This window comes from Varanus komodoensis, unplaced genomic scaffold, assembly GCF_004798865.1.
Source record: "Varanus komodoensis strain SLA01 unplaced genomic scaffold, ASM479886v1 scaffold1, whole genome shotgun sequence".
NCBI classification, from domain to species: domain Eukaryota; kingdom Metazoa; phylum Chordata; class Lepidosauria; order Squamata; family Varanidae; genus Varanus; species Varanus komodoensis.
This window is the reverse complement of record NW_025335268.1, coordinates 127,263,327-127,287,613: the sequence shown is the minus strand read 5'-3', so window position 1 is coordinate 127,287,613 and position 24,287 is coordinate 127,263,327. Positions and strand designations below refer to the sequence as shown.

General features: G+C 43.6%; 1 protein-coding gene across 1 annotated transcript; it reads left to right on the top strand.

The window, feature by feature from the left end:
- The first annotated feature begins 8,725 nt into the window (after window positions 1-8,725).
- On the top strand, window positions 8,726-23,264 carry LOC123030917 (chitotriosidase-1-like). Its single transcript, XM_044445255.1, has 10 exons — window positions 8,726-8,802; window positions 11,883-11,912; window positions 13,760-13,961; window positions 15,414-15,470; window positions 16,914-17,079; window positions 18,672-18,796; window positions 19,112-19,202; window positions 20,254-20,436; window positions 21,948-22,064; window positions 23,058-23,264. Exons 1-10 carry the CDS (start codon window positions 8,778-8,780, stop codon window positions 23,196-23,198), a joined length of 1,137 nt encoding a protein of 378 aa, XP_044301190.1. The 5' UTR covers window positions 8,726-8,777; the 3' UTR covers window positions 23,199-23,264.
- The last annotated feature ends 1,023 nt before the right edge of the window (window positions 23,265-24,287 follow it).

Here is a 24,287-nt window from a genome sequence, read left to right as displayed (position 1 = left end):
GTTGAATGGTTTGCCTCGGATTTGAACTGAGATCATTCTGTCATTTTGGAGATTGTATCCCAGTACTGCTTTTCCTACTCTTTTATTGACTATGAAGGCTACTCCATTTCTTCTGAGGGATTCCTGCCCGCAGTCGTATACCTAATGGTCATCTGAATTAAATTCACCCATTCCTGTCCATTTTAGTTCACTGATTCCTAAGATGTCGATGTTCAGTCTTGTCATCTCTTGTTTGACCACATCCAGCTTGCCTTGATTCATGGATCTTACATTCCAGGTTCCTATGGGGTATAGATCTTTGCAGTATCAGACTTTCCTTTCATCACCAGATACATCAGCAACTCAGTGTCCTTTCGGCTTTGACCCAGTCACTTCATTCTTTCTGGCGCTATTAGCACTAGCCCTCTTCTCTTCCCTAGTAGCACATTGGACACCTTCTGACCTGAGGGGCTCATCTTCCGGCGTCATATCTTTTTGCCTTTTGGTACTGTCCATGGGGTTTTCATGGCAAAGATACTGGAGTGGGTTGCCATTTCCTTCTCCAGAGGATCACGTTTTGTCAGAGCTCTCTGCTGTGACCTGTCCATCTTGGGTGGCCCTGCACCGCATAGCTCATAGGTTCATTGAGCTACACAAGTCCCTTTGACACGACAAGGCAGTAATCCATGAAGGAGATGGAATTTTTAAAGTGTTTGAAAAATGGTACATTTGTAAAATGTGTATAATTTTTGAAAAAGTGAACTACACATTTAATGGTAGAAAAATTCACACTTTCTTAAAATGTGTACAGTTGATGCTTGTGTATACAAGAAACAAATAAAATTTTGTGGTGAGGGAGGGAGAAACAAAGTTCACAATCTAATATGGTCATGAATCAGTAGACTCCAAAGAAACTCAGCATGCTGACATTTTGCTGCTTTGCACATCCCTGTGCCAGGATTGCTTTTCCCAATTTAGACTGGCTGGGCAGTTAGAACCCTTCCTGGAAAATGTTGACATAACCACAATCCAGACTGGATTATTGAAGATGCTGCTTGCTTGCTTGCTTGCTTGCTTGCTCTCTTTCTTCCTGGCATTACCACCCTTCATAAATATTTATCCATGGATGGTTTACTGTGCAAGATAGAAGTAACAACCACAAGAAATCACACAAGAAATAAAATCAGCAGAGCAGTGTTCAGTAACAGATAATACAAAAGAGGTGGCACTCTCATCCCCAGTGCTTTAAACAGAAATCATGTTAAATGTGTGAGCAAACCTTGCCACCCTTAACCTTCCACCTAAAGGATAATAAACAGGAGCTGCCTCTGACATGAGGCTGAAAACATCAACTGGTATGGGATGATGCAGGCAGGATGCCATCATGGTGACTGTGTGCTGTCTTTGCTGCACCATCCTGGCACCCTGTATATTTTCAGGCCCAATTCAAACTACTAGGTATATTTTTTAAAGCCCTGAACAGAACCAGATTACCTTTAAGAATGAACCTGCTTTCTATATGAACCTGCAATCCCAGCTCCAGCTCAACAGATTTGAGATGCCTTGTGGAGATTGGCAAAGGGCCTTATTGGCTGTGGGACCTTGCCTGTGAAAGATTGTCCTAAGAAATCTTGGGGGAAAAAATCTGTGTTTTTTGTTAAAAAGTTAAAAGTTTGTTTGACATGCAGATCTTAGTGGAATGATTTTGTTTCTGCTGAATTTTTCTTTGATGTTCTCTACATTGTTAGCTTAAGAATGCAAAGAATAAATCTCCTCAAGTGAATTTAAAATGCTCTTTCATTGTGATTGATTCAAATTTTGATTGTGTGCCATTATGGTGATCCCATTTAGGAATGGAAGGGTGGCTCACACATTGTTTAATACTGTTTACTATTTAATGTTTGAAACATAAACAAATTTAGGACATTTCATCTTCTTTTGACGTTTGCTCAGGATGACTTCAAACAAACCCCCACAGAAAGTCTAAACTGCTACATCCCATTCTAACTCTAGATGGCGCCTCCCTCACACCACTTGGTTGATTTCTGCCCGTCACCCACAGTAAAGCTAAATGTTTCCTCTATCATTAAACACCGAAGTATCAGTGGATAGTGCCGTCATGCTATGCGAGAGAGAGGAAGCTAGAATCTGCTACTTTTCTCCAGACATTCCTCTCCTTGGCAGATTTATCTTAATGGATAACTTGGGGCTCACATACACTGTGACCTCCTTTATCTTCAATCTCTGCAGTGTCATTGTGTGGCATTTACACCATGTTTGTTCCTGAATGCCAATTCACTTAACTAAGAGCAAGGGAAGATGTCTTGTACTGAGTCACACCCTTGATCCATCAATCCCAGTATTGTGAACACTGACTGGCAGCAGCTCTCCACAGTTTCAGGCAGGATTTTTGCCAGCCTTGCTTAGAGATGCCCTTCTGCATGCAAGGCATGTGCTTTTCCACTGGACTACAGCCTTTTTCCAATTTCGGGATGCAGAACCATAGCCTGAGGCAATATTTGATCCTTCCCAGTCCCTCCATCTCTTCTTCTGTGATCTTGATGCAGATCTCTCTGTTTTTTCTTGTGAAGAAAGAGCTGTGTCTATCAGAAGCACAGCAAGTTGCCTTACTCCAAGTCAGACCCTTGGTCCATCTAGTCCAGCTAGGATTCCTCAAGGGTTTCAGGCAGGAATTTCTCCTGATAGACACAGCTCTTTCTTCACAAGAAAAAACAGAAAGATCTGCATCAAAATCACTGAACAAGCGGGGGATTAAATCTGCATGCTCTGTGTGCAAAGCATGTGCTCTTCCACTCAGCCATGGCCCCTCCCAGCGCTCAGTGGTGGTGGAGTGGAGAAGAGCACCCCCCACCCCCGCAAGAGACTCATATAGTTCATGCTTTCCTCATTAGAAAGAGTGATGCAGATTGTTCTTTCCCTCCTGCAGCTAGTGGTGGAAAAGCCCTATCTTTACCAAAAGTGCTGGGTTATGTACATGCGCACATGCATGCCAGCATCACACGCAGCCCTCAGGGCTGCAGAGGTTGTACATTCTTGCCACAGATCCTGATTCTCACAGGCATCCTTCTTCAGCCTGGTTGTGCCATGAAGGAGCCGTACTTTGTCTCTGACTCAGTTCTCTCTCCCATCATCCTCGCCTCCAAGAAGTTCAGCCTTGCCCCCATTTCAAGAATCTCATCAGCTTTTTGCCTCTGGTCATCTCCATTCTGTCTGTGAAGGTCCAGAGGCTGGAGGAAATGGAGCCAGATAGGCCCAGGCCCCGGTGTAATTCCTGTCCTGCTTTGGCAATGTGCTCTAGGGCAGACTTACCTTTGTGAAATAAAGGGACATGACAGCTCTGGGTATATGCAAGTGTTTTCCTGTGCATATCTGGTCAAGCCATCAAGAGTACATTCCAAACACTGACAAGGGAAAGTACCTGTGTTGAAAGCATCACCACTGCCAATGAACACATTAGGACTCACTAGCTTTCCTGAAGACAAGTCTCCTCCACTGTTAATTTGCACTCCACCCACATTTGAACTCCCTCTCCTCAGCAAGCACAGCAACAGCCCAATTCGCTCCTCCTCTCTTTGTTATAGGGCTAACCCCTTCCACCTGCAGTGAAAGCTTGAAGCCAGATCTTCATGCTTCTGGGTTGTCTCTGGGTCTGGTCAGAATCCTACCTGCAGCCAACCTCACTCCCTGTCCTCCTCCTCTAACCCAATCCTCCTCCCGGCATTTGTGCATGTCACTTGATTCATGTGCGTGCCACAGGAACCTAGGAAGCCCCCTTACCCCGAGTCAGACCCTTGGTCCATTTGGCCCAGTTGTGTCAGCACTGACTGGCAGGGGCTGTGCAGGAGTCCAGGCACAGGTTTTTCCTAGCCCTCCCAGGAGATGCCAGGACCAAATCTGGGACTTTCTGAGTACAAAGGATGTGCTCTTCCCAAGGAACTGCAACCCCTCCTTAGTTAGTGGTCCAAGGGAACACACGACCCTGTGTTCCTGCTCCAGGCTTTTCACCAGAAAGCCTTGTAACAGAGAGGTTGGACGGGTTTTGCTGGCAGGGCAGCTTCACAGAACAACCAGCCCTGCAACATGGAAAGAAAAACTTCCCAGCCTGCAGTGCTGACCCTCCCCTCTCCCCACAGCATGCAGGGAAGCTCTACAGCTTGAGAGAAAGTGTTTGTGTGGAAGCATATGCATGTTTATTTTTCCTCCACAGGAAGCCAACATTCAAGGAATCTTCCAAGGTTGCTTACCATTTCCACCTTAGAGAAGGCTACGATTATGATGTGACAAAGCAGCATTGACAAATCTGTGGCTGAACTGAAATTTATACCCCAAACTTCTAGATGCACATCCTTACTACTCTCCTTTGTCCCATTTCATTTTTCCACAATACTCGTCCTATGCCTATGAGTTGCTGTTTCCTCTTCCTTAAAGCAGTTTACCATTGCATAATCATGGCAGATTTTTTCAATCTGCAATCTTGTGTACCCTGTTGGATCTTCATATTAATACAGATAATTCATCACTTGTTTGCAAGGTCACAGTAATCTTTTCTCATGTGATCAGATGAGTCTGAATAAGTAAATTCTTATATAACCTGACTATAAGCCAAAGAAAATGTGGAATGGCTCTATTTTTCTGATGGCTTGCTTCTTGACCTTTGTAAGGTTTGGAATTTGTTTCCCTCTGATAGATAAAGAAGTTTGAATAAGTTGCTTTGTCTCAATCTAGCCACACATGGAGGATGTGATATATTTGGTGCCTGGCATCACATTTTGCACAATAAAGTCTTGCATACAGGAAGGCTCCTTGCATAAACAAAAACACCTTCCACTGATTTTTAAAAGAGAGCAACGATACCTCATGCCTTCCAAGTCAGTTCCCACCTACTGCAAGTCCTGCATTACCCTGCTGTTCTAAAAGATCCCAAACCCTCGAGAACTACCTGTGTGAATCAGAAACCAGAGTCAATGAACAAGTGATGTTCACAGTTATCTGATTCTCTGGACACCCTTTTGAAGTTTCCTCTCCGCATTTTCCATGTACATTTGCACACTTTTCTCATTTCAATCAAACTGGGAAAATGTACATTTTCAAAATAACACAACCATACACCCTCAGCATAAAAATGTACAATCTTTCAAGAGCAAACATGAGTTTCAGAATTTGTGAGCATTCTCAGAGAACACGTTCTCTTGCTTGCGTTCACATTTAGGGTTGTGATCATAGTGTGTTCACATGATTTGCAAACATTAACACACTCATTGAAACTTCCATCCCTAGATGGAAGCATAATTGTATGCTTATTTTTTAAAAAGAACCACGTAATGGTTAGATGATCTATAATGCTGACTGAAGTGGGGTGCTGCTAGTGAGTAATATTTTTCGGTGGGTCAGCTAAATGAGGTTGCTCCTGGAGGGCCATATCCTTACTCCTGTTCCCAGAGCATCCCCAGATATAGGAGCAACAAACCAGTTTCAACAACACAAATAAACCTTCCAAACTGAACAGGGAAGGGGTAGTGGGATTGGTGGCATGGAGAGAGAGAGGGAAGAGCCATTCTTTATAAGTTAATTCATGTTTTCTTTTTTAAAAAAATCAATAGTACACCTCCTGCCACATCTTTCAACTGCTTATCCTATCATGTTTTGCCAGATCATGGGAGCTATAACAAAGGCATTGAGGAAACACATTTTTGGCAGCCTGTGCTAGTCCTTCAAATGTTCTGCCCTAGATCATTTCAAGCTCACACTTTGTACTAATAGTCCTGATTTACCCTTAAATTAAACTGGTTGCTTTAACAGAATGAGTTTTCAACTTCCAGGAGACAGGAAGACTGTATTTTAAACAGCACAAACCAAGAATAGTTGTCTTTGGCTATAAACCCAAGGTGTTATGTTGCCTGAGTGAATGCATTGTAATGAGCAAGCCCTAAGGTTTGCTCGATGAAAGCAAACACTTCCTACTTCATGTGTCACATATTCCCTGTCAAAGAAAAGGCACAGGACAATCATAACCACTGAAAGCAACGTAGCAACATTCTCACAAAACCTTCCAGGACTATTTAATGTCAAGCTGTAAAATGGTACTGCATGTACTGTACGGAAAGGGCATGTTCTGCACTGAATTGAACCAGATTTTTAAATCCTCTCACAATATACATCCTTGTTCGTGCAGGTGTCTAGCCTAGCACACTGCCTTCTCTTACATAAATCCAGCCAACTGTTAAGATCATTGGAGGAGGCCTTGCTGGCCATTCCAAGTGCCACAGTTGTCACTGTGTAATTCCTTAAGAACAAGCGCCCTTGCTGGTGGTACCCATCCTGGGCGGGAGTGGGGACACCTCCTGCCATTGGGGAGGAAGAAAATGGGATAACTTTCAAATGCCTTCTGAAAAGATACACATTTGCTGAGACATTCACATGACCATCAGTCATGTGGTTTTCTGTTACTGTTTCTGTACTGTTCTCTAGGAGGAGGAGGAGGAGGAGGAGAAGACGAAGAAGAATTGTGTTGTATTTTAAATTAGATTTTCGTTTATATACATATGGAAAGCACTTGGGGATTTTTGAATAATTGGAGGTATTTAAATAATAGAAATTAAATAAATAGAAATTAAATAATAGAATTATTAGAAATTAAATAAATAATGCATCATCCTATGACTTGCACTTGAGGGAAGTCCTGAGTGTCACCAGCTTCACAGCAGCAAAAAAAATTCCATGTCACTTCATTTATCTTCCATATATCAAGAAGCAATGGCGACATTGCTTCTTGTCATGCCCAACTCATGTGAAAAACGGAATCAGAGGGTGCAACTCCTGTTTGAAAGCGGTGAAACAAAGTCACCATGAGTTGACATCTCGGGATATGCTGGCCTGATGAAGCAATCATGGAAATACTCTAGAATGCTCCATCACAACCTACCATATGCTGGAAGAATTTCCATATCTAGGTTTCAAACTGTGAATACTTGCAAAGATGTCTCCCTCACCACCACGAGGTGGGCCAAAACTGCTGCACAATGTCAACTCATGGTGATTGCACTAAGTTAAAAAGAGAACCAGCTCCCATGTGGTTGGCTTCCTTCTGTTATCTTATAGGGTATTAAGGCTTCTCTTCTAAAGCAGCTGGCACCAGTATCTTTAAAAACATCTCACATGCATTGCAGTACTTAGGAGAGCACCCTCACCATGCTTGCTTCCATACAATGGCCCCTGGAAACATGGCGCATGCCCGTCTTTGATACATTTTACCAGCAGTGGAGTGAAGAAGGCGATAGGGGCAGCACTGGACAGGCTTAAGACCAGTGACTGGGGGCAGCTAGGTCCCCAGGCTATACATTAGGGTAAGACAAGCACTAGAACCTGGGCATCATGATAAGAGGACTGACACCCACCCAGGCCGCATTGCCCAGGCCCAATAAGAAAACAGAAGAGCCTTCGTCGATCACAACTTCAGCATCCTTCCCAGCTCCTAGCTTTTTGTCCCTGCCATGCTCAAGCAGGACATTACTAGGCAATTAAGAGATTTGGGGACCAAACCCACTGGACACAAATCTGCATAAATTTTGCATAGCATATTTGCATGTGCCTATTTGGAAATAAGGGCTAGAATGTTTTTCAGTCTGATGAGAGCATGTATTTCTGTTTGACAAAAGGCACAGTCAGCCAATTAATTTATCATTCAAATTATCTCAGGTAAAATCAATGAAGTTGCACCCTGACCCAGATATTCCAAATCAAGGGTGAAAGTTTTCCCCACCAACACCTGAACTGTCATGAAAGAAAATTTGGGGTCATGATATTGCTGCATGTAGGAAGTGAGGATTTAACCCTTCTCTTTCCAGCCATAATACCCCTTGCACCAGTTATTGAACTGCATAAAAATTGAATAAATAAATGGGGGTAGATTGACACTTAGACAGACTTGGGTCTCTAGAGAGGAAATCTAGAGTGCTGGGAAATAGATTTCAGGTTGGGGTCCCATGAGCCGGGGCCTAACAATGGCCCTGCTGCCTTCCCTTTCCTGAGAGGGGTTGTAGGCTCTCCTACCCTGCAGGCAACTGGACAACCATCTCTCTAAACTTAGAATCCTACATTGAGGAGGAGGCTGGACCCGATGGCCTTATTTGCCCCTTCCAAGTCTACAATTCTATGATTCTGTGACCTTTGGGTTTATGGTGGGCACATGGGCTAAGTAGGTCTAGGACACATGAATTATATTGTTTTATATTGTTTATTTATTTTATATTGTTAATTGTTAATTTTACATTGTTATTTTTGTATTTTATTGTATTTTATTGTGTTGTAAGCCACCCCGAGGCTTCGGCAAGGGGCGGCATAGAAATGTTTTAATAAATAAATAAAATAAAATGAATTTCCTCCTCCACCCCCTTTTTTTAAAAGAAACAAATATTAAACTCATTTACAAATTTGGCTTTAAAAGGCTGTTAAACCAGAAGACCAAACCCAGTGTTTTTGGTGCTCCACGAGACCTTGTAGACTGGCTTTGGATCTGATTTGTGGGCACCCAAGCCTTGCATGTGCATCCCTGGAAATTGACAAGATAGGTTGTGTAAGGGCATTAAAATAGCTCTAATCCTCAGTGTGATCACATCTTATTGCAACACACCATCTTAACCACAATCATACAGGAAATGCTGTTTTGGCATGGGTATGAATTTGGTATAAATGTATCACACAAGGTGAACTGAGCCAGTGCTGGATACAGAAGTCTGCTTTCTTAAGAACGAAAGGATTGTGCAGTATCTGTACTCAGCATGGGTCGAGCATTCATATGGGCAGGTGAGTTTGGATGCAATACCATTAGGGCTGACTGATTGATTGATTGATTGAGAGCTCCTCTTTAGCATGTTTGTGTTGGCTAGCTTTCTCCTTTCAGATCTTCAGTGCTACTTATGGTGAACTGATGCAAAGGAAAATGGGATTTGCTATATGTTCAATAGATGTGTCAATTAGAATGGTGTGCAAACTGGTTTCTTGAATTTTGTCAGCTTATCTGCAGGCAGAGATAATTCTCTTAATTTCTCCAGGAGAAGGAAAATGTTCCAACAGTTTCTTGGGGATGAAGGTGACCAGTTGCAGGGCAGTAGTACAGCATTTTGTTTTTTCCGAAGCTAATGGTGAATGTAGTTAAAACTCAGGAGCATGGATGACAGATGATCCTTCACGTTCTCATTAACTGAGAACTTAATTAGTCCAGGAACTGACAAGGTTCTTGGAGGGACATGCATAAGAGTTAAACATGCTTGAGTTCTATCAGTCGACGGGTCAGGTAACTATAGCTGGATCCCAAATGCAAATGACCAAATGAGATTTCTTTATTTTTGCTTTATTTCACTCATAACAGCTCCTGAATAAAAAAAATCAGAGTTTCTCCCTCAGCAACTAGCTTGCCCTTTTGCTCACCCACAGAGAGGAAATATTTAGCAATCCCTTTACAGTTTATATGCTCTCTCTCTCTCTTTCTCAAGGACAAATCTCTATCTCGCTTTCTCAAGGTTGTGCTGTGGCACAATTGGGTGGCATACAAATGTAATAAATAAATAAATCCCATTTCGATGAAAAAGAGAATTTTTTTTCCATGTTAAATAGCACCCTTACCATGGAAGCTTGCATTCAATAAAATGAGTGAATGGGGGGAAATGGCTGTCTCTGTGTGTTGCAAAGTACATGCATGTAAAAGTACGTGCCATCATCAAATACCATAGACCAGGGGTCTCAAACTTGCAGCCCGCGGGCCAGTTGCCAGGACAGGCGGGGCACAGGGGAGGGGCCCTGAGGCCTTCAAAGCGCCGGCGGCTCCCAGGCCGGACACGGGATGAGCAGCCCACCACCACCACAGTGGTGGAATACTTGATGCGGCCCAGCCTCACCCAGACTCTACTTCCAGCGGCCCCCAGGTAAGTTGAGTTTGAGACCCCTGCCATAGACTGAGGTGAAGAACCTCACTGAGGTGAAGAACCTCGGTGGCCAAATCCAGTCCTGCAGGGTTCCCTGGATAAGCACATACCCTTTCTTCCCAAACACCAATTATCTGGTGGCCTCCGAGAATTTATACGGGTTTGTTGTTGTTAGTTGCAAAGTCGTGTCCAACCCATTGCAACCTCATGGACAACATTTCTCCAGGTCTTTCTGTCCTCCTCTATCCCCCAGAGTCCACCCAAGCCCTCACCAACTGCTCCAGTGACTCCATCCAGCCACCTCATCCTCTGCTGTCCCTTTCTTTTGCCGTCAATCATTCCCAGAATTAGGCTCTTCTCCAGGGAGTCCTTTCTTCTCATTAGGTGGCCAAAGTATTTGAGTTTCATCTTCAGTATCTGGCCTTCTAAAGAGCAGTCAGGGTTGATCTCCTCTAGGACTGACTGATTTGATCATCTTGCAGTCCAAAGGACTCACAGGAATCTTCTCCAGCACCACAATTCAAAGGTCTCAATTCTTCGGCACTCAGCCTTCCTTATGGTCCAACTTTCACAGCCATACATGGCAACTGGGAAAACCATAGCCTTGACTATACTCACTTTTGTCGGCAGGTGATGTCTCTGCTTTTTAGTATGGTGTCGAGATTTGCCATAGCTTTCCTCCCCAGGAGCAAGCGTCTTTTAATTTCTTGGCTGCAGTCACTGCAGTGATCTTGGAGCCCAAGAAAATAAAATCTGTCACTACCTCCATTTCTTCCCCACCTCTTTGCTAGGAAGTGATAGGACCAGGTGCCATGATCTTAGTTTTCTTAATGTTGAGTTTCAAGCCAATTTTTGCACTCTCCTCTTTCACTTGCATCAAGAGGCTCTTTAGTTCGTCTTCACTTTCTGCCATTAGAGTGGTATCACCTGCATATCTGAGGTTGTTGATATTTCTCCCGTAATCTTAATTCCAACTTGTGATTCATCTAGCCCCACCTTTTTCATGATGTGCTCTGCATATAAGTTAAATAGGCAGGGCGACAGTATACAGCCTTGCCAAACTCCTTTCTCAATATGGGTTATATATATAAAATATATACGGGTTATAAATGTTGAAATGCTTTACATAAGGCTTAGTGACTGGCAGGAAGAAGGTTAAGCTAAATAACCTGGTATTTTGGACACTGCTCCCTTTGTTTTCATTTCCACCCTCCACTGTTATGCTTCCTCCAAGAGCTTCTCTGGAAAGGACTTTGCCCCTTGGGCTAAAAAAGGTTCAGATCCTCCACTATAACCAATAATTAATAGAAGGAGAACAAGCCCTCTGAAACAATTTGTATTTTGCTTGCCTTCTTGCATACTTTCATAGTCGTGTTGACATTTGTGTGACTTGCCAACAGCAATTTCACTGTTCATTGGTGGAACGTACATTAAAGCCATATCATTTGATCCCATGCAATATTTTAGCAGCTTTTAGGAGATTTCTAATTAAATCGGAATGCCCTGATTTTCAGTTAAATGCCCCTACAATAATATGCATGGAATGAAATGGATTGTAGCAAAGCAAAAAGTGGATGATTTCATGAATACTTCTCTGCCAGAAAGTGTTGCCTCCAAATGCGGAGAAAGACAGGTGGGAGCAGCCACATTTAGCTTGTATTTTGCATGTTGATTATAAGGGCAGTGCCATAGGGACTGGATTTTATGCTGGTTTTCTTATAGGCTTGGATATATGTTGTTCAGACTGGATCAATTTCATGTGTCCTTTCATGATCATTGATGGTTTTAATTATCAGGGTCTATATTTTGTTTGTTTGTTTTATGCACTACTTTGCATTCATGTAAGAAAAGGGACATAAATATTGATAATGATGTCCTCCTGCTCCTCAAATCAGCTAATTGAAAGGTACCAAAGAGACCTCCTACCTGCCTAACTTGTCTTCCATTTTCATTTTGCTCCAGGTTTTACCATCTTGCTGTTTTTTCACTTCAGTAAGTAACCATCCATGAGTTCCCATTTCCTAATTCAAAGTCAAGAGAAAACAGGGAAGTTGGCTTCCATTAAGACATTTCCTGGTTTAGGACAATCTACTATAGAAAGGGAAGGAAGACAGCCAGACCCAAGAAACAGCACCTGGCATCTGTGTGCAGATACCAGGCCTCCATCACCCTGGCAGGCCCACAGTTGATGCCTCCCATGTACCCCACTCTAAAAAAAGAATTCTGGATGGCACTCTGAGAAGCACCTAGCACCAGGTAGATGGGTCTAGCTATCTTCTGACTTCCCACAAGACCACTGGCCAAGGCCACTATTTTTCCCACAATGCATCTGCCCACTGCTCAGATGCATTGTGGGAAAAATACAGGAAAGCTAAACTAGCAGCCAGCAGTACTCTGAACAGTGTCACTGCAGCCTGGAAAGCCTGCTAGGGTCTCAGAGGACACTTTTCCCAGGGCTGACCCTGGCCAAAGCGATGCAGATACAGAGCAGAGGCAGCAGCGATTCCAACAGCAAGAGAGAAATAAAAATTGACAGAGGAATGGGACAAGTGGAACTCTTATTTCCTGGCACATGTGATGAATGGAACACTTTGCACAGTTCCGCCCAGGTAGAAGTTGATATTAGAGCAAGTTTTAAGGTTTGCCACTATCAGATGCTAGCCAACCGTTGTCTTGGCAGTGCCTAGAAAGACACAGGAGGGAGTGTGCTAAGGAGGACAAAACCACAGAGAGGATGAAATGCAGGTTATTGCACAAGCCACTGCTCTTTCAGGTACAACTCAAACGGAAATTTGGCAGGGGCTTCAGGTTCAGCCATCAGGGAGTCTGCATGCCGGCCAGCAAACTCAGCCAGATCCATGCTCTGGTTTGTGTTGGAGAACTCTGTTGTGGGGGTGCACAATGGTGCAAGCTGCTCATGAGAGCCCCTCCCAAGCTCTGAAGTGTGCAGCAAAAAATCCAGCCCCCATCCAGGCTGGGGATTGAAGCCAGCGCCCCCCCCCCCCCAATCCCACATAGGAATGCTCAGTGTGGGGAGCCCCAACACATGCTCTCCAACAAGATTGATGCAACCCAATGCCTTCCAAGCAGCAAGAACTGTGAGAGATTAACCATCATAAACTGCATGAATATATAGGCAAATGTAATCTTCATACAGGGAAAGCAAGCCCTACATAGCTGAGCCAGTTGCATGTGCAAGTGAAATTTCTTCCCATCCCTATTTAACAGTAGCTAACAAGCATCGCTAACAAGATGGTTGGGTTGGGAAGTTCAGAGCAGCAATGTTAGGATTGTAGCTTGGTCCATCTTAAATAGGACTGGGACAGATCAGGAAGAGAAAGACTTCCCTGCAGTTTGCCTCAGAATTCCTGCCTCCCAGTGGGCCAACTTGAGGCCCAGTTGTCTCAGCTTTCCTTTCCTCAAGCTGGCTGCAGGGAGCATCCAAACAGCACTACTGTGCCTGGCATAGACCACCCCCCTTTCCATGCCAGGTGTCCCCACAATCTGCAACTCCCCAGTGAGGCAGGAGTCAGAAATCCTGAATATCTGGACTCAAAAATTAGAATAACTTCTATATTTTCTCTCAATTGTCCTACAATTTCCCCCTACAAAATAACATCAGAACTAGGTCCAAACAAATTGTGGATCCAGCAATTACAAAACCTATGTTGAAAATTGGAGCATAGATTTTTCCTTGCTTTGAACTCACTTCTGTTTCAAATTAGCCCTCGATCATGTACATTTGCCCCAAGTTGATGAGAAGCAAGGACTAGTGCTTCAGGACAAGAGTTTATATGCACACTCCGTGGTCTCTTTCATGTGTGGTTTCCTTTCCACAGGCTCTGCTTTCAAACTGGTATGCTATTACACCAACTGGTCTCAGTACAGGCAGGACGCAGGGCGGTTCCTCCCTACGGACATTGATGCCAACCTGTGCACTCATCTCATTTATGCATTTGCGGGAATGGAGGACAACAAAATCAAAACCCTGGAATGGAATGACGAGGAGATGTACCAGCACTTCAATAATCTCAAGAAAAAGTATGGATGAGGCTGGAGTGGAAAAATAACCTTCTGGAAATCCTTAGAACCAGGATCTTGTAATGCCCCACTTTGTCGATTGCAGGAAATAGATATAAGAATTGTACAGAATCCAGATAAGGAGAATGAAAGGAGAAATTGTGGTCCAGCTGAACCCCTGCCATAATGCGGTAGCATCCATATATAACCACCAGCATTGCTTCTGCCATCGGGGGAAGCAAGACAAGTGCAAGGCAGCTGATTGTGCGTGTTAGGAAAGGGCAGAAAATTGTTAGGTATTGAATTCATTCTTGTACTATACTTTTTTCCTCTCGGAGAGGAGGCATGTGTAAGGTTTTCTGCCTCAGATGCCAAAAAAGTTAAGTAGCTTGCCACACACCCCAGAGTAGGACATGGCATTACTTGGGAAGGGGTGCCTTTTGTTGATCTATGCCAGGAACAATTGTCTCGTGCCATCCCTGATCATGAGTTCCTTTGCATCGTGGTCCTAAATACAATGGGCATCTTCTCCCCTGTGTTCACTGGATGAGTGAAGGTGAAGTCTCACCCTGACGGGCCTGCGGAGCCCGACTGTCCAGTCAATGAGAAAGTGGGCTGTGCACGTGCAGCTCTTCTGGGCGAGCCAAAACCCAGGGCAGGGCAGGCCAGGCCAGCTAGGATGCTGACGAATGAGGAAGCATGGATGGTTGCATGTACCTGAGGCTAGGGCAGCTTCTGGTTTGGGAGGCCCCTCTTCCAGCTCCTCTTTCTCTTCTTCACCAGTACCAGCACTTGCTTTCTTGCCAGGTGAAGAGCTGATGAGCGAATAGGCCTTGCCCTCCACTGCTCCTTCCCCTGCCATGGTTACCTGAACTAGAGCAAGACAAGCAGACTGCAGTTGTAAAGTAGAAGAGGCAAAGGTTTAGGAGACTTTTGTTGGGGGGCCTATTTCTGGGCGTGGGGCGGGGGTGGATCCAGCTTCTCAGATTTCTTGTGGACCCTCTCCCTTTTGGCACAACCCATACAGTTGCCAGCCCAGAGCATTGCTCACGGATCAGCTCAGTCCATGTGCAAGGAACACTCTTAAAAGGATTCCACCGATCAGCTTTATGAGAGAAAAAGCAAGGCAGGAGAGGCTCCTTCTCAACTCTTTCGATGCTTCCCTGAACACTTAAGGCGGGGGTGGGGGGGATTTAAAATGTTCTGGGGGTTGGTTGTTGCTTGTTTTTTAAAGAGCTCCACACTTGCAGCCCCAGGGTTTGATTTGGAAAGGAAGCCGTGCATGTAGGATGCTTCTGTGTTTTCTGCTTCCCATCTAGCTGGGAAGTGGTAATAGGCTTCTGCGAGGATTGCAGTCCTCCAAGTTTAAACAGGGCAAACGCTATTCAATATGAAAAGGCATATTTGCCATCTCAGCTGTGCAAGTGAAGAACATTGCACTCTTTTCACAGATGATTTTCTCCTCTTATCTAGGAATCCAGGACTGAAGACCCTTTTAGCCATTGGTGGATGGAACTTTGGTAGTGCAAAGTAAGTCATGAGGAGCTTTATCATGCATAGGTGACATGTGGCTTCCTGCCCACAATAGTTCTGTACAACTTGCCAGTTCCAATACAGTCCCTACACCCCATCTGTCTTTGCTTTGTTACGTTACTAATTTTCATATATTTAAAAAAAACTGGGTGGAAAAATGTTAAAATGTCAGGGAGGAGGCATCAGTAACTCTATCTTTTTCTATCTGTGCTAAGGGCAACACTTTCAGAGAAAATTAAATACAGCATGGCCATGAAATTGAAATATTTTTTTTTAAAAACGCATAGTAACTCTAATCTTCCATATCATAATCTATTTCTCATGTTTAAATGTGATATTCATTTTGCCAGTACATTAAAGCTAAAAGGGGACAGGGGCACACACTTTCCAATTTAACCCATTTTTTAATTCTCTCACCACTGCACCAATCCACTCTCTGGAGAAACTCAAACTAATGCCATGCTCTATAGAAGCAAAGGCCACAAAAGGAAGACAAATCAGGTACCCACGTTTCTTCTGTGGTGCCTAAAAAGCTGTTCTTGCATCACGAATGCTATTAGGGCATTGAACCAGGGGACAAATGGATCTGTTATCTGTCAACTGCTATGGATCTATTCGATGCATAGACTGCTCAGTGCATAGTTTAATCCAGCGCATCCCTGCAGGCTGAGATGCCCAGGTGGGGACGGATTGTGTGCACACATGCCCACGTGTGGATTCTTCCGCCACAGCCAACACTGGGTGTGTGGCCCTTGGGTTCAGAAAGGCCACACACCCTTACAGAAGACTGGTTCAACATCATAGCCTCTATTTTGTTGCTCACAGACTTCAGTGAAGTGCACAATCTAGAATTACCTGTTCTTCCTGAATGAAATATACTGATATGAGTAATACATGCTTCCATAGAATATGGAAATGACCATTTATTCTGGATGTTGTAGTAGAGAAGATGTAGAGATACACTTTCAGGAACAGAAACATACTCTAAATGTGCAAAGTTATGTAACCGGAATGTAATAAAGGTGTAGACAGAATAGTGATATAAGAGTGCAGCTCAAACCTAATTGGATTACATATTTCATTGGACTGTAAAATATGGGTTTTAAATTTTGGGTTTTTTTAATGGATTACTGTTTAGAACTGAAATTAAAATTTGGAACCAGGAGGTTAATAAATACAGGCAGAGAATAGATTGTGCAGAGCAATGTGACTTGGTGGTAAAGCAAAGGATGGCAAATCAGAAGATTAAGATCAAATAGTAAAAGTATGCTAATGGGAAAAACATATATTTAGCACCCTCTTGAAGACAGAAAAAGGATCTGGTGGATTTCCATGGGGAGGTGCTCTATGGTTTTGGTGCCATCACTGAAAAGGCTGTGTCTTGACAAGAAGAAAAGGAAATGTTACCTTTTTCACCTGGATATGTGATTTCCATGCTAGGTTCTCTGCCATGGTGGCCACTCCTGCCAATCGACAGATATTTATTTCTTCTGTCATTGCATTTCTGCACAAGTATGGGTTCAATGGCCTAGATCTTGACTGGGAGTATCCTGGATCCAGAGGCAGCCCCGCAGAGGATAAAGGGCGCTTCACTTCCCTGATTCAGGTACAACAACGTCTGCAGAATGGCCACCATAAGTTCAAGTTTCTACTTGCAACCCTGTTGATGTAGCAGTTGTTGTTACTGTTTCTCCTAGTCGCAAAAGCTACACACGATAGAAGGGAGTGATTAAAAAGAACCTTCAGGAGTGTTGCAATGGCAAGCAAGGTTAATGTTCTTTCCTCAGGGGAGAATCTAGTTGCAACAGTTTGAGCCGTGAATACCAACTTTGGGCCAAGGTGCAATCAAGCATTAGACTGATTCCAAGTTAAATCCTGGAATAAGGTCTTCAATCATAAACTAAGGGTGTAGGTCAAGAAGAATGACTAGTGAAGAGCAGGAGAAGTGGTGTGGTGGTGAATTTTTCCATGTGGGCATTCATCGTGACATTCGCCATAGCCTGACCCCCAAGAAGAGTCCATAAAGGCAGGCAGGTATGCAACAACCCCAATTCTATCAGTTTTTGTCTTCAGTGGGTCAAGAGAATTCTCCTGTTATCCATAAAGATAATAGGTCTTGGTTGGCCATTCAAGACCAAGCCATCCCAGAATACTCTGTATTACAACAGAAATATATTATTGCTGGGAGGCGGAGGGGAATCCTTTTTCTTTCCAGCTACAGTGAGGACTGAGACCAGGAAACAGAGGGGGTGGGAATGGGGGGGCAGAAGATGTCATCATCTCTGGAAATCAAAGGTCATGGTGCTTCAACCCTATGAAGCTGGCTTCTTCATGCAGCAGGGTCAGAACAGTCAAAAGGATGATGAGGGAACTGAAGTTGCACAGGAGCAGTAGGCGGTAGCATGACAGAAATCAGTCAAAAGTGAAGGAACTCAAAATTCAGAATTAAAATGGTTAAAATTAGATTATAATCCGGTATGAAGCCATGGCTGGTCAATTGGGGAAGGCTTGTTTAAATAAAGATGTCTTCAGAAGGCACTGGAAATCAAACTCTGTCAGTGTCTGCCTTGCATCAACCATATGCTTGCCATCTCCTTCAGACCAGTCCCTGTTTGCCTTGACAGTGGCAACAGCATATAGTTATTTGAGTGAGAGGCATCTGATGCCTCAGGAAACTAAAGGGAGGCTCTGTTTTGGGTTCCAAACAAAGTTCACCTTGTCCAAAATGGACCACAACAAAATTGCCCCCTATTTGAAATAGGGACTCTGTGCGTGGTGGCTGGATGGAGTCACTGAAGCAGTTGGTGTGAGCTTAAGTGGACTCCGGGCGATGATGGAGGGCAGGAAGGCCTGGAAGAAGGTTGTCCATGGGGTCGTGATGGGTTGGACACGACTTCACGACTAACAACAACAACAACTCTGTGCGTGTCTATAATAAGATAAACATGCAATGTAGAACAGGAGACCAAAAGTCTCATTACGTATGTATGTACTTGTGTGTCTGTGCGTATGGAACCAACATCCTAGATTTTCAGCTGCTTTGGACCCAAGCTTAGTTGAGTCAGTTGTCACATTTCATCACTTCTGCTCAGTTCTGGGGCACATCCTCTGATTTATTTATAGTAGGACTTGTATTTTTCAAATAAGAACAGAAGGAACAGTAATTTGTTTGTTGCTAAACATAATTATTTGGCTTAGGAAATGATGAACGCATTCCAGGCAGAAGCCAAAAGGACAGGAAAAGAAAGGCTCTTGCTGACAGCTGCTGTGGCTGCTGGAAAACAAACTGTGGACAATGGCTATGAAGTTGACAAGATCTCACAGTGAGTTCATTAAAAAAAAAAAAAAGGTGATATGGGGGACAGGGAATAGCTGCTCGGGACATGACCCACCAGCAAGCATGCTTGCATTTTTAAATCAATTTAGGGCACAATGCTACACATGCTCAGACAGGTAAAACATGCAGAACTTGTAGGGCCCTTTTTCCACCCAAGCAAACGTAGTGCCTTCAGTCCATTCACTCAAATATCAGGTGTTGACAAATCATATCTGATGGTCACAGGATTAGCCATGAAGCAACCACTCAGGATTCCATCCAATCAACATTCTGGTATTTCCCATTCCCCATCTCTTTTTAGGTTTCTGGACTTTATAAATCTCATGACATATGACTTCCATGGATCTTGGGAACAAGTTACCGGACATGTCAGTCCTCTGTACCCTGATACGGTATGTGGCAAAGGTTTCTTAGTCATTCCAGTGTCTTATGTTGCAAGCTGGGGAAGTGCTCAAAGGTACACAGCCAGATTAGAGTTGAGAATCTAGATTGGTCATGCCTGCATTTTACCTTACATTCAGAAAACAATTCATTAAACATGGAAAGGAAGGAAGGAAGGAAGGCAGGCAGGCAGGCAGGCAGGCAGGCAGGCAGGCAGGCAGGCAGGCAGGCCGCTTAAGGGTAACCCTACTAGAATTGGTCTAACTTGGCAACTGTTCTCCACACTTTGCTTACATCATGTTTAGACTATTGCAATGTACTCTCTGCAGGGCTACCCTGAAGAGTGTCCAGGAGCTTTGATGACTACAAATTGTGGCAGCTAGGCCAGGAATCAGTGCACACTATCAGGATCATTGAAAGATCTACGCTGCCAGATGCATTCTGGGCTCAGTTGAAGACATTCCTTTTAAGCATTAACACACTGAGGGAGCAATCCTGTGGCCCCTGGGCAGCATCTGAGGGCCATAGGGTAGCTCAAATGTCTATATCCAGGATAGAGTTTCAAACCCCCAAACCATCTCTCTGTCACAGCCAATGTGAATAAGAGCAACCTCAGAGAAGGGGAAAGGGTGTGAGGAGCAGGCCTCTCCCTGCTCTTCCTTTCCCCCTCAGCACACTTGGGCAACACCTTGGAAGCACAGTCCTGTCATTAAACAGGTTGCAAAAATTTTTAATCAAAGCCATGCTGTCTTTGAGATGAGAGGGAAGCATCTGCCCAGGTGCTGAATTCAAACCGAAACAACACTAAATGATGCTGGGGAATGCTCGTGCTTTGGCATGCAGTAATCTACTGTACAGTCTTAATTTTGTGGATTCCCACTTCCATCAGCCCAGCCAGTCTAGCCAATGGTCAGGAATGTTGTGTGTTGGGGTCCACAACATCTGGTGGACACCAGGTATGGGAAGATAATGTGAGGGTTTGGTGCCACAAAAGGAAATGCACTGAATATTGAAACTGGTTAATGGCTATTGAAATCATGCTTTTTCTCTTACATCTTCAAGGACGATGCAGTGGAGTACTGGAAAAGCAAGGGAGCACCTGCAGAAAAGATCATCATGGGAATCCCTGCCTATGGGCGAACCTTCACTCTTTCTTCTTCACAAACTGGGGTTAAAGCACCAGCCTCAGGGCCTGGGACACCCGGAACATACACCAAGGAGGCAGGATTCTTGGCTTTTTACGAGGTAGGAAATGTGGCTACATGTGAGCCATTACAACAGTGGGCTGTACAGAGGGAGATGAGGGGAGCACCAGGACCTTGCTTCTCTAGGCAGAAGCTCAGCACTCCCTCAAACTGGAAGGAAGCAACTGATGCCCGACTGGATTTTGAAACTGTAGTGTGTGTTTGGAAATATATGGCTGAGTGTCAGTGGAAACTGGAAATGCAGCTTAAACACCCCAAGAGATGACCCAAAGTTTACTGTCCCCACAACAGTTCTCAGGAAAAAGATCCCTGGATGCTGTTAGCTTACACAATCCTCAAAATCCAGCTCTGCTTTTGCCTTTCTGGAAAAACTGCATATTCCCCCATTTGTTCTGATGGCAGTTTCACACATGGGCCTATTACATCATCCTTAGGAGGATGGGGAGTAAGGAGGTAACCCTCTATGTTCTCTGAACATCCCAGACTGGTCCTGAATCAGAAAACAAATACCTAAGATTTACCTCTAGGGGTATATATCTAGTACTGTGCCAGCCTCCCACCCAAGCATGACTGTTCATAAGGCATGAATGTGGAATGAGCATTTTGAGGATTATTCTGGATATGGTTGAAATCGTTTCATTTTCAGAGGGTGCAGTGGAGGAGGATGCTTACAATTATAAGTTGATTATGCATTTTATCTTCTGGTGTGTCCCAAACTATGTCCCAGCCTGCAGTCAGCAGCCCCACAGCATTCCCATTTGCCACAGAACAGCCCATTGGGAATGATACGATAGGTCATGAAGCAGTGGCAAAGCCTTTATGTTAAGGAGAGGCTCTTACCATGGTAACTCCCCCTGGGCTGTTAAAGGAAGCGTGAGATTTCATTCACCCCTGAAAAGGACATCCCTTTCCTGATTTCCATTCTGTATCCTGTCCCCAAATTTGTCAGAAAAGCCTCCACTGTAAATTTTGGCCTGGTGCTAGCACTGCCTCATGGAGTTATCCTGGGCTATTAACATTCCCTTGTCAAGCCCAAGACTCTGGCCAGCTGTTGCCTTAGGGAAAACCCATATCACTGGCTTTACCAGTGAATAAAGACATTCATTTCTGGTTATTTGTATGGAGCAGGAACACAGAAATCTGCTTTATACCAGGTCAGACTATATGCCTATCAGGGTCAGTATTTTCTGCTTAGAATGGCAGTGGCTCTCCAGTAACCCTGGCAGAGGACATCTCATTCCTGATTATTGATGGTGGAGGTGGTTATCTGAAGGTGGGAGCTTCCACCTGCAAATCATTTGCTCTACAACCGAGCTATTGCCTCAAGCCAAAACCTCTTTATTGCCATAGGATGTCCTGGCAGAATATTTCAGAGGAACATTCAACCCCACAATATTCCACAAACTCAGAAATACAGACACTTCTTCCTATGCTTGGTCAGATATTGCAACATTCCCTGATTTCTAAACCTTCAATGGAGGAATTCAAAGGATACCTGTCTGAGCTCATAGGTCTGGCAACATGGCCACAAAACTGTTTGTTTTCTTTCAGATCTGTTCCTTTAAAAAGGGTGCCACCACAAAAGTGATTCCAGAGCAGAAGGTTCCATATTCCTTCAAGGGAAACCAGTGGGTAGGATATGATGATGTGGACAGCATTAAAAATAAGGTAAATATTTTTATATTCATTTATGTTTAAGAAACATGTAGCAAACCTCAATACATGTTGTGCTTAGAAAATATTGGATGGTAAGCTTGCTGCTTATGGGCCAATTCATATGTCAAATATACCTATACGGAAGAAAATTTGCTGGAAGAGTTACAATATCTTACAGGTGGGGTTTCACTGCCTGTGCACAAATAGCACATATACACACAGCAAAATGGCTAATGTTTCCAGGCATCATGGAAATATATAAACAGAGTGAGTCAGAAGGGATCTCCTGGGCCATCTAGTCTGACCCCCAGCTCCAGCCAGCTCTGCTCATGGCTTGCCCACCATGTGCATGTCCATCCTATCCTTGAACACCCTCGCCAATGGGGCCTCAACCACCTCCCGTGGAAGCCCACTCCATACCCCCAAATTATTATTACATTTCTATACCAACCCACAGTCAAAGCTCTCTGGGCAGTTTCCAACATCTTAAAGTCACCCATCGTGATTTCAACCTGGCCTGAACCTGCTTAGTTTCCAAAATTAGGAAGGATCACGCACTTCAGGCTATACCAGAGGTACAATAACATCATAATTCATGTCATTCTTGGACTCTAGTATAGAAGTAAACATACTGTGAGATGATGGAGGTTTTCAGACCTCTGGGTGCTACAACTGCACAATCTCAGTTGCTGCAAAGCTCCTTGTTGGGATCACTAAATACATGCCAAAAATTGAAAATGAAATGCTCTGAATTTTATTTATTGATTATTCTGAGCTGCATTTTCAACTTGTGCAAGTGCTCTGGAAAAGATGCATAAAAACATAGCTAGTTAACTGTTAGTAAATATTTCAACACAGAAATTAAAAGCCAGAGGACTCCTTTTTTTGACTGCAAACAGATATTTTTCAAAACCACAGATGGGCTTGATAGTCCAGAACCATATATATTGCTCTAGCTTTTGTATTCTCATCAGACTTTGAATTCCTGTTTTCTGTTTCACTCAGGTCAAATATTTGAAGGAAAAGAAACTGGGAGGTGGAATGCTGTGGGCCATGGATCTTGATGATTTCAAAGGCGCTTTCTGTGCCGCAGGCGCATACCCACTGCTTCAGACTCTGAAGAGAGAATTGGGCCCCACAAGTTAGCCACATGTCATTATGTTACTTCCCTTAAAATCATTGCTCATGCGCAAGGCCTGTGGGAAAACACATATTTACCCAACACTCTTACTACAATGCTATTTAGCAAATGCTATTATTTGTTAATAATGAAAAGTCAAGACAGGCTGTTGTATCAATGATTTTTTTGTGTGTTGTGAACTTCAAAGATCAAAATAAAATTAAAAAATGATATATGAGCAATACCAGTCAAGATACTAATGGGAAGTGCTTCCTTTTGTTTGTCCTGCAACTTCCAGCAATCACCTTTATTGGATGATCTGCACTGTATTATTCTAGAATTATGACAGAATGCAAACACACACACACACACACACACACACACACTTCTATTTATTCACTTTTTCCACACCATCTATGTTGTTTTGTGAGCATTTTGCTTTTCTCCAATGAAATAGAACAGTTGGTTTCTAAATTTCCAGCCTAAAACATTTATACTCAGAAAGAACAACAGAGTTCCATGAGAACTGATTTATGGCAGCCAGCCAGATTTTCCATTAAGATGAGAATACACCATTTCTCAACACCAAATTTCCCTCCTGCTAAAATAAATGGAATAAAATTAATGAGAATGTTTGTTTGTAACACATATACCCCACCTCTTAGTTGAGAAATTATGCACCTATCTTCAGTACCGTCTTCAATGTGTTGTAGCATGTAAATGTCAGTATGAACAAAATTTCTCATTTGGTATTAAGCATGCATCGGACAACTTCTGCATGTGGTACCAGAGGCCAGATGACTGTGCAAACAGCAGCAGCAGCAGCAGCCATGCTGGAAACAATTATTTACATGTAAAAGAAAATAGCGTAAACTAAACTATTCATGAGATTCTTCTGACAGTCCTAGTTCTACCCCTCAGGCCTCCAATTCCAGATGAAACATCAAACCCTGGTCCACCACAGATAACTTCACCCTCATCATCAAGGAGCTTTTGTCCTGACAGAGCAGATGGAATGTCTGCTGATTTACAAGATAGCAAAATTCATGCTTCAACAAGCTCCCTGCAAGGCTAATTTTTGACCATCTATGCAAACATTGCTATTATCCTCAATT